We start from the raw sequence: 11,355 nt of genomic DNA, 5'->3' as shown, positions 1-11,355 counted from the left end.
AGGTGTAGCTGGGAATGGCTTGTTCCAGGTGCTGGTTAAGGACGTGTTTGGTCCCTGACGAGGCCTCGGAGTGGTCCATAGTCTGCTCGTAGCGTGACCATGCATGGATTAAAGCTAGCGACCCCATAGGCAATGTTTGTGGCTAGGTTCGATTGTTTCTTGGTGAAACTAGGGACTCGCATGCAAGGGGCTGTGGGCTTGGGATTGGTCGGTCTAGGAGGGTCCTATGGTGGGCTAGGAAGGGTTGGTTCAAGGCTGGTCCGAGTCGGTAGGGCCTAAGATCGAATAATTGCGAGCTTGGTTCGTTAGGGATCGAGTATGCATGTGCTGGAAACTTTGGGCGTGGTTTCTGGGTCCTAAGTGGTCTGAAATAAGTGGTTTAGCAGCTGGTCATGTAGGTTTGAGTCATGGTTTGAGTTGGGAAAGATTTGGTTAAGCTCGGGTTGATTCGGGTTAAAACGGGGACCCAGGTCCAAGTTTTAATCGTTTAAGTTTTGAAACGGGCTCAGGTTTACATCCAAAAAATGCTTATAAATATGTTTTGAGATGTTTGAAGGAGTTTGGTAAGCTTCAGATCGAAATTTAGAGGTGCAGGGGTAAAATGGTCATTTCGGGTTTGTAGGGGCAAAATGGTTATTTTGCATCCGAGTCGAGATTTTAGTCCTGACAGCGCCCTAAACACGATTTTACATGTTTTCAAATGTTTATGTATCATGTGTATGGCTTTTTATGAAATTATGAAAATATGTTGCATGCTTGAGTTAAAAAAAAATTACGTATATGCATTGTTGGAACATTTCATGTTCGCAATCTTGATTTTGATGTTAACGAAACTTGTTATTTTGTTTTTAATGATTTATTGTAGTGCGCAGGAAGCTGGAACTAATCAGGCTTCGAACTGATCAGTTAATTGAGCCAAAACTGAAGCTATCAAGACGCAACTGAAAGTACCAGCTGATTGCCCAAACTGAATCAACTCAACTTACATATCGAAGAACAGTTCATCTCATGTCCAGCTGATAGGTGGTTCAGTAGGAGAACTTCAGAAGCCTGACCAGCTGATGAAGAACTCAACTGATGAAAAGTCCAGCTGATCAGTTCAACTGAAATAGTGAAATCAGTTCAACTGACGAGTCAACTGATTTCACCAGCCCAACTGAAGATCAGTTCAGATGACCAATTAGGAGCGTCATTTAGGAACCAATCAGTTGGAGATCAAGACAAGCTTATCTAAAGTGGATTCTAGCTACGTACAAAGGTACAAAGCATCTGTACTATTGAGAGTACAATAATGGACGTTGCAGCAAATCATAAAGCCAAAATGTTCCAGAAGACTGTCGGAAAAGTCGAGACACAAATTTCAAAGAACACGTTCAAGCTGTAACGGATATAATAATTGAGTCTCACTGTACGATCAAGCCATCAGGCCTATAAATAGAAGATCAGTGAAGACGTTAAACAAGTGAGTAAAAGAAGAGAGGGCACGCTTACTGCTTATCAGCTTACGAGAAGTAATCAGCCCATATGGAATACAAAAGTCATATCAGCTTAGTTTAAAAGTTTTTTTTCCTCAGTGTATGAGAACATCTTTCGGTGTATTCATTTTTCAGTTCTCACACACACTTACTCACCACCACCACTCAAATACAGTCTTGCACAAAGACATTAAACTTGTGTATGTAGTCTTTGACACACAGACGTTAAAAAAGTGTTGGCTGGGAGGTGCTGCCTTCAGTCTAGTCTAGGAGTTCATTTAGGCAGTGAGTAAGTCCTAAGTTGGGTAGGTTTCTACAAGGTGTTGTATAAATCAAATTCTTTTAGTGAATCCTAACCGAGGTGGTAGAATGGGTGACGTAGGAGCAGTTGAAGTCTCCGAACATCCATAAACATATCTTGTGTATTTTACTGTTTAACTATTGTTTTCAAATTGTTTTGATCAGTTAGAGCATCCGTCAGTTCAGCTTTCATTATAACTGAACTGATATATGGTAGAACTGATCCCGTGCTTTTCAGTTATTCTGATTAAACAAGTTAAAAGGCTTTCAAATATAGCAGCTTTCTTCACGAAGGATTACTTCGAGTATTTTCCGCTCGGTACTTTAACCAAACTCGATTTAATTCATCGGTATTAACCTTCTTAGAACACGAGCTATTTCAGTTCTTGGAAAATATTGTGTTTGAAGCACCTCTGGTGCCCAGCACACGATCCTTCATGCATGATTTTGACAAGTGATGAAAATGATTATATTTTTGAAGGATGAAAATTGGTTGTGACTGACGATATATGTATACGATGATGATGAGGTCTAGGCCCAGTGGATGGGTAATACTGTCGCTGTGGTCCGACAGCCGTCGGATACCATGATTATACGTAGATGGATCCACCAAATAGAGCTGATACGATAGAGCTGATACGAAAGTCACAACTAATGAACTGAGTTCAATTAAAGTAAATGTATAAGTATATGATGATATGATGAGCTGTTTTGACACGCATGATTTTACGATATGGTTACGTCATGCTTTTAGTTCATGAAATGTATGTTGATTATAGTACTTTTCACTGTTGCATGTTATGTATATGTACTTGCTATTAATGCCATAGGTTTGTTGAGTCTTTGGACTCACTAGGTGTGAATGATGCAGGTGAGTATGTTGATCGGGAGACTGGAGGTGATGATGACTGAACGGACGGAGCTGGTTGCGCACGTTAACCCGAGGACCTTGTATTCTTCCGCAAATATATGATTTTATGGGAACACGTTTAAACGGCTTTTTAAATGGTTGATTATTTTATTTTGTTGAGGGTTTTGACAGAATTTATATGCTTGACGTCTTATATTTTTAAACGGTAATTGTTTAGGTTGGTTGCTCTTTTCATAATTTTAACTGTAGTTATTTTATTCAACAGTGGGTTGATTTTAAAAAAATGTTGCTTCAAATTTTATGTATTTATGTAGACAAGGTTTCGGCCATTGTATTTAAAAAATGTTCAGTAGAATTTTTAAATGAGTAGACGTTTCATAGGGATTTTGATGCACTTGAAATTTCATATGTTAAAGTATTTTGATTTATGAAAATGTTAAATTATTTAAACGGTAGATTTTCGAAAAATTGCTTAAATATAAAAAAAAAAATTAGTAGATTTTCAAAGTTAAAAGCGAGGGTCATTTCAAATTGGGTTATATATTTTAAAAATTATCATTGACAGATATTATTCGTTACCATAACTGGCTAATTGGGTTCCATGTGGTCAATAAAGAAATATAATTTCCCATTTTCATAACAAGATATTGAAAATGTCAAAATAACAGGAAAATAATTAAAAATTCAAATTCCATGTCTTTGTCAATAAATTATTTAAAATAATCAATAATATTTATCTTATTCATTTTCACTATATTATTTTGACATGACATTTCATAATCCATTCTTCGTGATTTTTGACCAAAAAATAATAAAAACTTACCGGCCCTAACTATTAAGATTGGCTAAAAAATTTAAAGATGGTTATGACATACACTTACTAAGGCTCCTCTGAAAGAGGCAGACGTTAATATTAGTGCTGAGGAGCTAGCTAGGCGTGAAAAATAGTGGGACGCTTGTGCGGCCTCTTTCAATTCCATTGAGTTTCATTCTTGCGAATGTATTCCCCAGACGAGATGCTTAACGAGTTAGTACATCAATTAACAGATTGATACATGCAATGCCTAGCATCCATTGTTTACGGCTAGGACTACTGAGATGTCAAATCGAACCGGTGGAACAACAAAAGGAAAGGAAACCACAAACTAAACATGAACGAGAATGATAAATGGGAACGAAACCACAAATTAAACATGATTTTTTTTATTTCTTTCGTAAAATTTTCGAAGTTCTGAAAATATTATGATTTTGTGCTTTACTTTATTCCATTATTACGTTTTACAACTGAAAAAATGTTTATAGAAAATCATGTTTAAATTAAATTTAAGGAAAAAATTGTATACCTACGCACAAAACTAAACATAAATTGAATCATAAAAATCTAAAGCAAACACGGAGGAAAAGGACAACATAAAATCTGAGGAAAAAACCACCATGGATCACCACCAACCATTTGATAGAATTGCAAAAGGGAAAGGGGGAGAGCTTTTTCAAGTTTCACGCGAACTTTACCGAAATCATAGTACTTGGAAAAAAACCAGCCATTGCCTCGACTATTCACAAACAAATAGATTCAAAATAGGCAATAACAGACCACACAAGCAAAACTATTGATCCTAGAATAGTCGTTTTCATACCAAATTAAATAAGCAAACCAAAATACAATTAATTAGTCATGGTAATATGGGTAGACAAAGCAACACTAATGAATCTTCATATGCCCCTCTCCATATCATTTGCAAAACTCATTTCAACGCATGTCAGCCGCTAAGCACTAAGCAAAAGCTACCTGCTAAGTACATCGACATGTTAGAGGGTAAATAGATGCACAACAGCTCAGGGGTCATAGTAGTTCCTACAAAGTTCAAGCAATTCAATTTCTACATCTACCAGTACGTAATATTTTTTGTTGCAAATGCTTATCCTGTACAAGTTGAGGAAACAGAAGTTAACATTCAAATTGTGTGTGTGGTGTGTGTTCATGCATGTTTTGCAGCAGCTAACAAACTCATCTTCTTTGTATACATTGTAACCTTACATAATACGAGTCTAGCTCACCAAACAAGGCAATTACACATGCAAATAAAGAATGAACAAGAGGATGGTAGTGTGTCCTCCCTACACACAAAGATACTGTTAAATTTCTTAATACTTGATGAAGTATAAATTATTGAAAGATCTCTGATCGATGGAATATATCTCTACACGTTTCAACGAAAACCCGAATTGGGCACATGATATAATTGCCGAATTGTAAGTATACAGTATGTCAACATGCAGTGACCCATACACCTTAGCAGAAACTGCATTTTTTCTTATCCTTTCACAGCAGAAGGGACAAGGCTGCATCAAGGTGATATGGTGGTAGGTTTTTCTAGTATGTGCAACGCATAGCTTGTCATGATGCAAACATCATATGTGCAAAGAAATGAAGATCTCTTCTTTTACCGAGGTCTAATCAATTAACCAATCTAATGACAGAGACGCCTAATTAACTTCACACTAAATTTGTGCCTCAAGAGCCTCTCACCCAACCGCTACAACTAAAGAGTCTACCTAATAAACACAAGGTTCACAAATAAAATATAAGGTTTCAATTGGCAAGTCAAAGCAGCACGTCAACCCAGAAATATGCAATCAAAATATTTCTTGGAGAAATACTTCTCCTGGTTCTTGCTTGCTTGCTTGCATCAAGTAATAAAAATCTAAGATAAAAAACAATCTCATCTAGACAAGACATGCTCAATATGTGTTTCACTATCAAGATGAGGCATGAATAAATCAAGTGTAAAGCAAAAAGAAACATTATCACAAGACACATTAAACTGTAGGTTTACAATGGATCTACTGTATCTTCTTCTCCTTGTTTGAAGGCAATGGAATCTTGCTCAGTATCATGTCATCAATTTTCCGATATTGTATACGAGCTATATCATATGCAACATTCAGCTTTTCATCAATTGGCCTTTGATAATTGTCGTACAAAACAGGGACAGACAGACTAAGAAGAAAACCTGTCGTCTCAGTAACACAAAACCCAACATTAATATTATTGTGAATAACAAAAAAAATAAGGTTATCCATGCAGAGAATTCAATACTTACCAATGTACAGAAAAGTTAGAAAGTTGAATAAACTACCAACGTAAGAAATAATCCATAGGCCTATAGCAACCTAATAAACAAAATTCCACGAAGGCATGGATAATCCGTCAATCAGCACATACATGTTCATGAATAAAAACCGATACTATATTAATGAAGGAGAACAAGCTAGAATACCTGAGAGAAGAATATAAGATTTCCAGCAATGGCAACGTCACGTGCAATTGACAAGGTACAGTTTACCCAGACTCGCATCTCATCAGCAGCCTTCACAACAGTCTCTTCAGAAACCTCAAGATTTGGGAGAGGTGGCAGAGGTCTAATATCACAGAATAAAGTTATTCACTTGATATTCGTCCATAATCCAATCAAAATTCACACATTAAAGATTCCATACTCCGTACATCCCTCAAGGCACCGAGCAAGACAAAAACTCATTAAACTTTTGGATAAAGAATAACAAAACGCAATAAACTATTAAATCTAAAAATAATAGTGGATAAAGATCACAGACCTTTAAATTCAGATATCTTAGTTCTTATACCTATTAAGAAGTGATGCAGATTTAGCCCACAAGAACAAGATTACGACAAGTAACAATAGAACATTCGACACAAATGACAATAAATTGTATCCAGCTCTTTCAAATAGAAACCACAGGGCAGTTGAACCCACAAGAAAAGCAGCGCTCTGCGTCCATTTCTTCCATAACAACAGGTCAGCAACTGCATCAGAAAATAAAACAAAAATGAAATTTAATCATCGCTACCACTAAAATTTATTGCTCAAATCGCCTACAATATCAATGAATACAAACGGCATAGATGGATCGATATTGAGATCAATTTATATTCCGACGAAACAAGTTTATTTGATAAAAACGAAAGATTTAATTCAAAATGTAGGTGTGTAACACATACTACGATACCTGCACCACCCCCGAGTGCGAGATGAACAGAAAACTGACGCGAATTTCCCATAGAAAGTCGGATTTCAGGTTACGGATACGGAAAGTTTGGACGAAAAGGGGGAGAGGGAGAAGGAGAGGGACAAAGGAGAATTTGAGTGCGACGATTGGAATTATGTAATTGACCGTGGGCAGGGGATGGCAATTTCCAAACGCGAAACGGGACTGTTTGGGATCGTATTATTGGTTATACGTTATACGTTATACGTTATATGTTATATGTTATATGTTATATGTTCGGGTTCGGGCGGGACTCAACATTAATAATTAAAATTATTATTAAATAATAAAAATACTCATTGCTTAACTCAATGGGTATTGTGACACTCCGGAAAGGGTCCGAGTCATCTTTGGAATCGAGCGGGGGAAGAAAGACTGGGAACCCAGAATTGGTCTCAGGAAGCCAAGAGGAGACCGAGTGGAAGCCAGCCTGGGTAAAAAAAAAAAAAGCAACTTTTTTAAACCACCACGGGATGCATCATTCGAGGAAACTTACCAAACCACTACAAACTTGTACTATCATGGGCCCACGGCCTCAATCGGGCAACAAAAGAATATCCGCCAATAATCAACGGGCTTGTTTCCCTCCACGATCTCAGATCATGAAGAAGCCAAGATGTGGGCCATATTCTCACATCGTGGCAATTATCCAAGCATCTCGAAATAGTCACCGACTCTGATACTCTATAAAAGCTCCCAAGAGAGGTAAAATCAGGGAGTTTATTTTTAATTCTCACAAGCACTCTCTACATGTTTACTTAAACACACTTTCTTTCCTTTGCGTGCATACTTGACTGACTTGAGTTTCGGAATGGCCAAGCCGTAAACTCTTCTGGCACCCCACTAACGTTTCTTGTTATGAGGTAGACAGTCTATCTAGCTCGTGACCGAGCAGGGTTCCTCTTGCTCGGTCACCAGCATGTATAGGGAAAGAACACATCTCTGTCCGACAAATTACCCACCTAGCTCACCTATTTTCTCGAGTAGCATCATTGGCGCCATATGTGAGAAATCAGATGTGTAAGGTCTAGGAAATTCGAACTACATAACCCGACTACATGCAATCTAGGGTTTTATAAAAATATGATTTAATGATTTTTATGCATTTAATGCATGAATATTGCATGGTTAGGTGTTGTTGCTTGGGTATTTTAAAGTTTCATGCATTAGGGTTCTAAGTTGCATTTCGCGCTCGAACGGGTAACAGAGATCGGGTATAATCGGGAAAAATATTTTTATTGAATAATTAATTTAATTATTTAATTTAAGGTATATTTAAAGGAGAATTTCGAAAATGGGCAATGGTTGGGTATTTTTACTCGTCGGGCCGTATTTTAAACCGGTACACAAATTTTAGCGAATCGAGGGACTTTTTGAGGGTTCGGGCAATATTTTTAAAAAACATACCAAAACGAAATATTTTTCGAGAGCGTTATTGAGCTTCATAGGTTTATTTTAATGCTTAGTGGACTCAAACCCTTTTAAATTTTATTTAAGGCCCATTAGTATGTGTTTTATTTACTTAAACCTAACCTAATCAAACCCTAAACCTAGTACACCCCTTGGCCGCCCCCTCCTCTCATTCAGCAGCCTCCATCCCCTCATTTTTTAGCAGCAAGCCGTCGGCCCCTTCAGTTTTTAAAGAAAGCTTCCTCCCCGCCTCTCCAGTTCACGTCCCGCACGTAGTTTTTCGAGTTTTCAAGCGTATAATCACAAGGCATGCCATGTATCTTTATTTTTGCATCATTAATACTGTATTTAGGCAGATATGTGGGCTTTATATGTATAATGCCCGGCCCTTGCACGGTTTTACTTGTATGCTTTTGATTTGTTCATGAAATCCACATGTTTATGCATTCAACTAACTTTTTATGATTATGGTGCAAGGGGAAGCTGATTTTATGTGGCTAAGGGGCCGTACACGTCAAGGATTATGGTGTCAAGGGGCTGGAGTCGGCTGAGGCTCTCGTTATAGCATAGGCCGATCGAGTTCCTTGGGTTTGCGGCTTGGTTGCGAGTAGGTTGATTTTTGGGGTCGAGCCGGTGGTGCAAGGGTTGATCCAAGCTATGCACTAGACCCTGGTGGATCTGAGACACGGCCTAGGAGGGCTCGAACACTGTTGGATATAACCTTGAAGCCGATCGATCGAGTGGAGGGTAGGTTGGCTCGATTGGGGCACTTTTTCGGTAGTTCGCGAGTGGGTGCGTCGTGCGGTGTGTATGAGGCTGAGGGCAGTAGTTAGGTCGGCCCAGGAGGGTCCAGAGGTGGGCTGGTTCGTGGCTGGCCCAAGCTGGTTAGGTGTAGGGCCGATGGTTTGGTCCATTGTCGCGATTAGGGTTATGGCTAGAAGGTGCAGAAAATTTAAGCAGCCTTTTGGGCGTGTTTCGTGGGTCATAAATGGGCTGGAACGAGTGGTTTAGAGGCTGGACATGTAGATTCGAGTCATGGTTTGAGTTGGGAAAGTTTTGGTTAGGTTTCGAGTTTATTCGGATTAAAACCGAAACCCCGGTCCAAGTTTTAAAACGAACCATGTAAGTTTTGAAACAGGCTAGAGTTTACGTCTATGAAATGCTTATTATAATGTTTGGAGGTGTTTTGAGGAGTTTGGTAGGCTTCGGGTCGTAATTATGAGGTTCAGGGTTAAAAATGGTAAATTAGGGTTTCTAGGAGCAAAATGGTCATTTTGCACCTGGTCGAGTTTTTAGTCCTAGCAGCGCCCTAAACACGTTTTGACATGTTTTAAATATTTGTGTTATCGTGAATATGAATTTATATGTAAATATGAAAAATACGCCGCATGCTTGATTTTAAGAAAATTTACGTATATGCATGGTTTTATTAAGTGATGAATATGATTTCATGTTTTGAAGGATGAGAGTTTGTTATGACTAATACGATAACACGATGACACGTAAGGCCAGAGCTTAGTTAACAGGTAATGCTGTTACTGAGGTCCCCGCCGCCAGGTACCGCAGTTACATGTAGATGGATTCATCGAATGACATGATAATACGAAAGTCGCAAATAATGAACGGAATTCAAATTAAGACAACGAACATGTATATGCTGATATGAAGTTATATGTTATGAAAATATTTATGCTTCGACAGGTTATGATTATGCATACGATTTTTACGATCATGAAATGTATTTTCATTACAGTATTTTTTCACTGTTACTTGTTATGTATATGTACTTGCTATAACGTTACGGGTGTATTGAGTCTTTAGACTCATTAGGTGTGAATGATGCAGGTGAGCTTATCGATGACGAGACTGGAGGCGTCGAAGACTGAGTAGGCGGGGCTGGATGTGCGCACTCTAACCCGATGACCATATTTCTTCCGCACATCATATTTATGAGATAGGAGTGTTTGAACATTTCCTTACTTTGTATTTTATATGTTGATAGTTCGACAGGAGTTTTGGAAATATTCGAACTACAGTAATTTTTCAGCATGGAATTGATGATATTTTAAAAATGTGAATATTCAGCAGTATCGCATGCATGCAAGCTCAGTCTTCAAGCCTCAAGTCTGTAAGTTTGTATGATTTTAAATTTCTTAATGCTATAACCTGCATGATTACACGATTTATGGTTTACAGTACATGTTTAGATGCTTTCATGATTTAAGGATTGAAATGTTTTGAAAAGTAGATTAAATTGCATGATGGGTTACGTTTAGAATTTGGACTGTATTCGGATATCATGCCTCCCGGACACGCCCTTAGTACAGACCGACAGGATGATACTTCAGGAGGCGGTAGAGGCCCACCACCACCACCATTAGATGCAGCTACCCATGCACTGGAGGGTATGGCTAGACTTTTGGAGTAGGCTCAGCAGGCTCCCCAACCTTATTCCGACATTTATGAGCAGTTTAGACGGATCAACCCGAAGGAGTTCGGGGGCACCACTGATCATTTTGTGACGGAGGGTTGGATTTGGTCTTTGGAGCTGCATTATCGGTATCTGGAGATGAGGGATAGCGACCGGGTCAGGTGCGCCACTTACATGCTGAGGGATGACGCATCTCTATGGTGGGAGGGAGCTGCCCACAAGGTGAACTTTGCTACCCTCACTTGGGAGCAGTTCAAGGAGGTGTTCTAAGGCAAGTATTTCCTATATGATGTCAGGGGTCTCCTGACGAGGGAGTTCATGAGTCTCCGTTAGGGGGACTCGACTGTCGTCGAGTTTATTCGGAAGTTCGACAAGGGCTGTCACTTTGTGCCCCTTGTCGCTAGAGATGCCGCCCAGAAGCTGAGGCATTTCATGGATGGACTGAGACCCACCCTGCACCGGGATGTTATGTTGATGAGACCGACGAGCTATGATGAGGCCACCGCTTGTGCATTTCAGGCGAAGCAGGCTCTGAGAGATATCGATATGGAGATGCAGAGGAATAGGCATCAGACTCAGGATAGCACACAGCCGCAGAAGAAGCAGTATTCAGGGCCATAGAGGCAGTAGGGGCAGCAGAAGCCCCAGGGTCAGATCAAGAGACCGGGACAGCAGCGACCACCTCAGGCACCAGGTGCTCCTGAGCTGGAAGAAGGACCGCCGTGCAAATAGTGCAACAAACTTCACTATGACACGTGTATGTGAGGGAATTTCAGGTGCTTCATATGCAAAGAGGA

The 11,355-nt window shown here is 39.3% G+C and overlaps 1 protein-coding gene across 1 annotated transcript; it reads right to left on the bottom strand.

Moving 5' to 3' along the window:
• Positions 1 to 4,214: 4,214 nt before the first annotated feature.
• LOC140962124 (reticulon-like protein B11) lies at positions 4,215 to 6,903 on the bottom strand. Its single transcript, XM_073420994.1, has 6 exons — positions 6,679 to 6,903; positions 6,295 to 6,475; positions 5,928 to 6,069; positions 5,751 to 5,820; positions 5,484 to 5,660; positions 4,215 to 4,435 (listed from the first exon to the last, which is right to left on the bottom strand). Exons 1-5 carry the CDS (start codon positions 6,728 to 6,730, stop codon positions 5,491 to 5,493), a joined length of 615 nt encoding a protein of 204 aa, XP_073277095.1. The 5' UTR covers positions 6,731 to 6,903; the 3' UTR covers positions 4,215 to 4,435; positions 5,484 to 5,490.
• Positions 6,904 to 11,355: the final 4,452 nt, after the last annotated feature.

This window comes from Primulina huaijiensis, chromosome 16, assembly GCF_012295235.1.
Source record: "Primulina huaijiensis isolate GDHJ02 chromosome 16, ASM1229523v2, whole genome shotgun sequence".
Lineage (NCBI taxonomy): Eukaryota > Viridiplantae > Streptophyta > Magnoliopsida > Lamiales > Gesneriaceae > Primulina > Primulina huaijiensis.
Note: the sequence above shows the minus strand (reverse complement) of the source record. Positions and strands in the feature narration are given on the sequence as shown.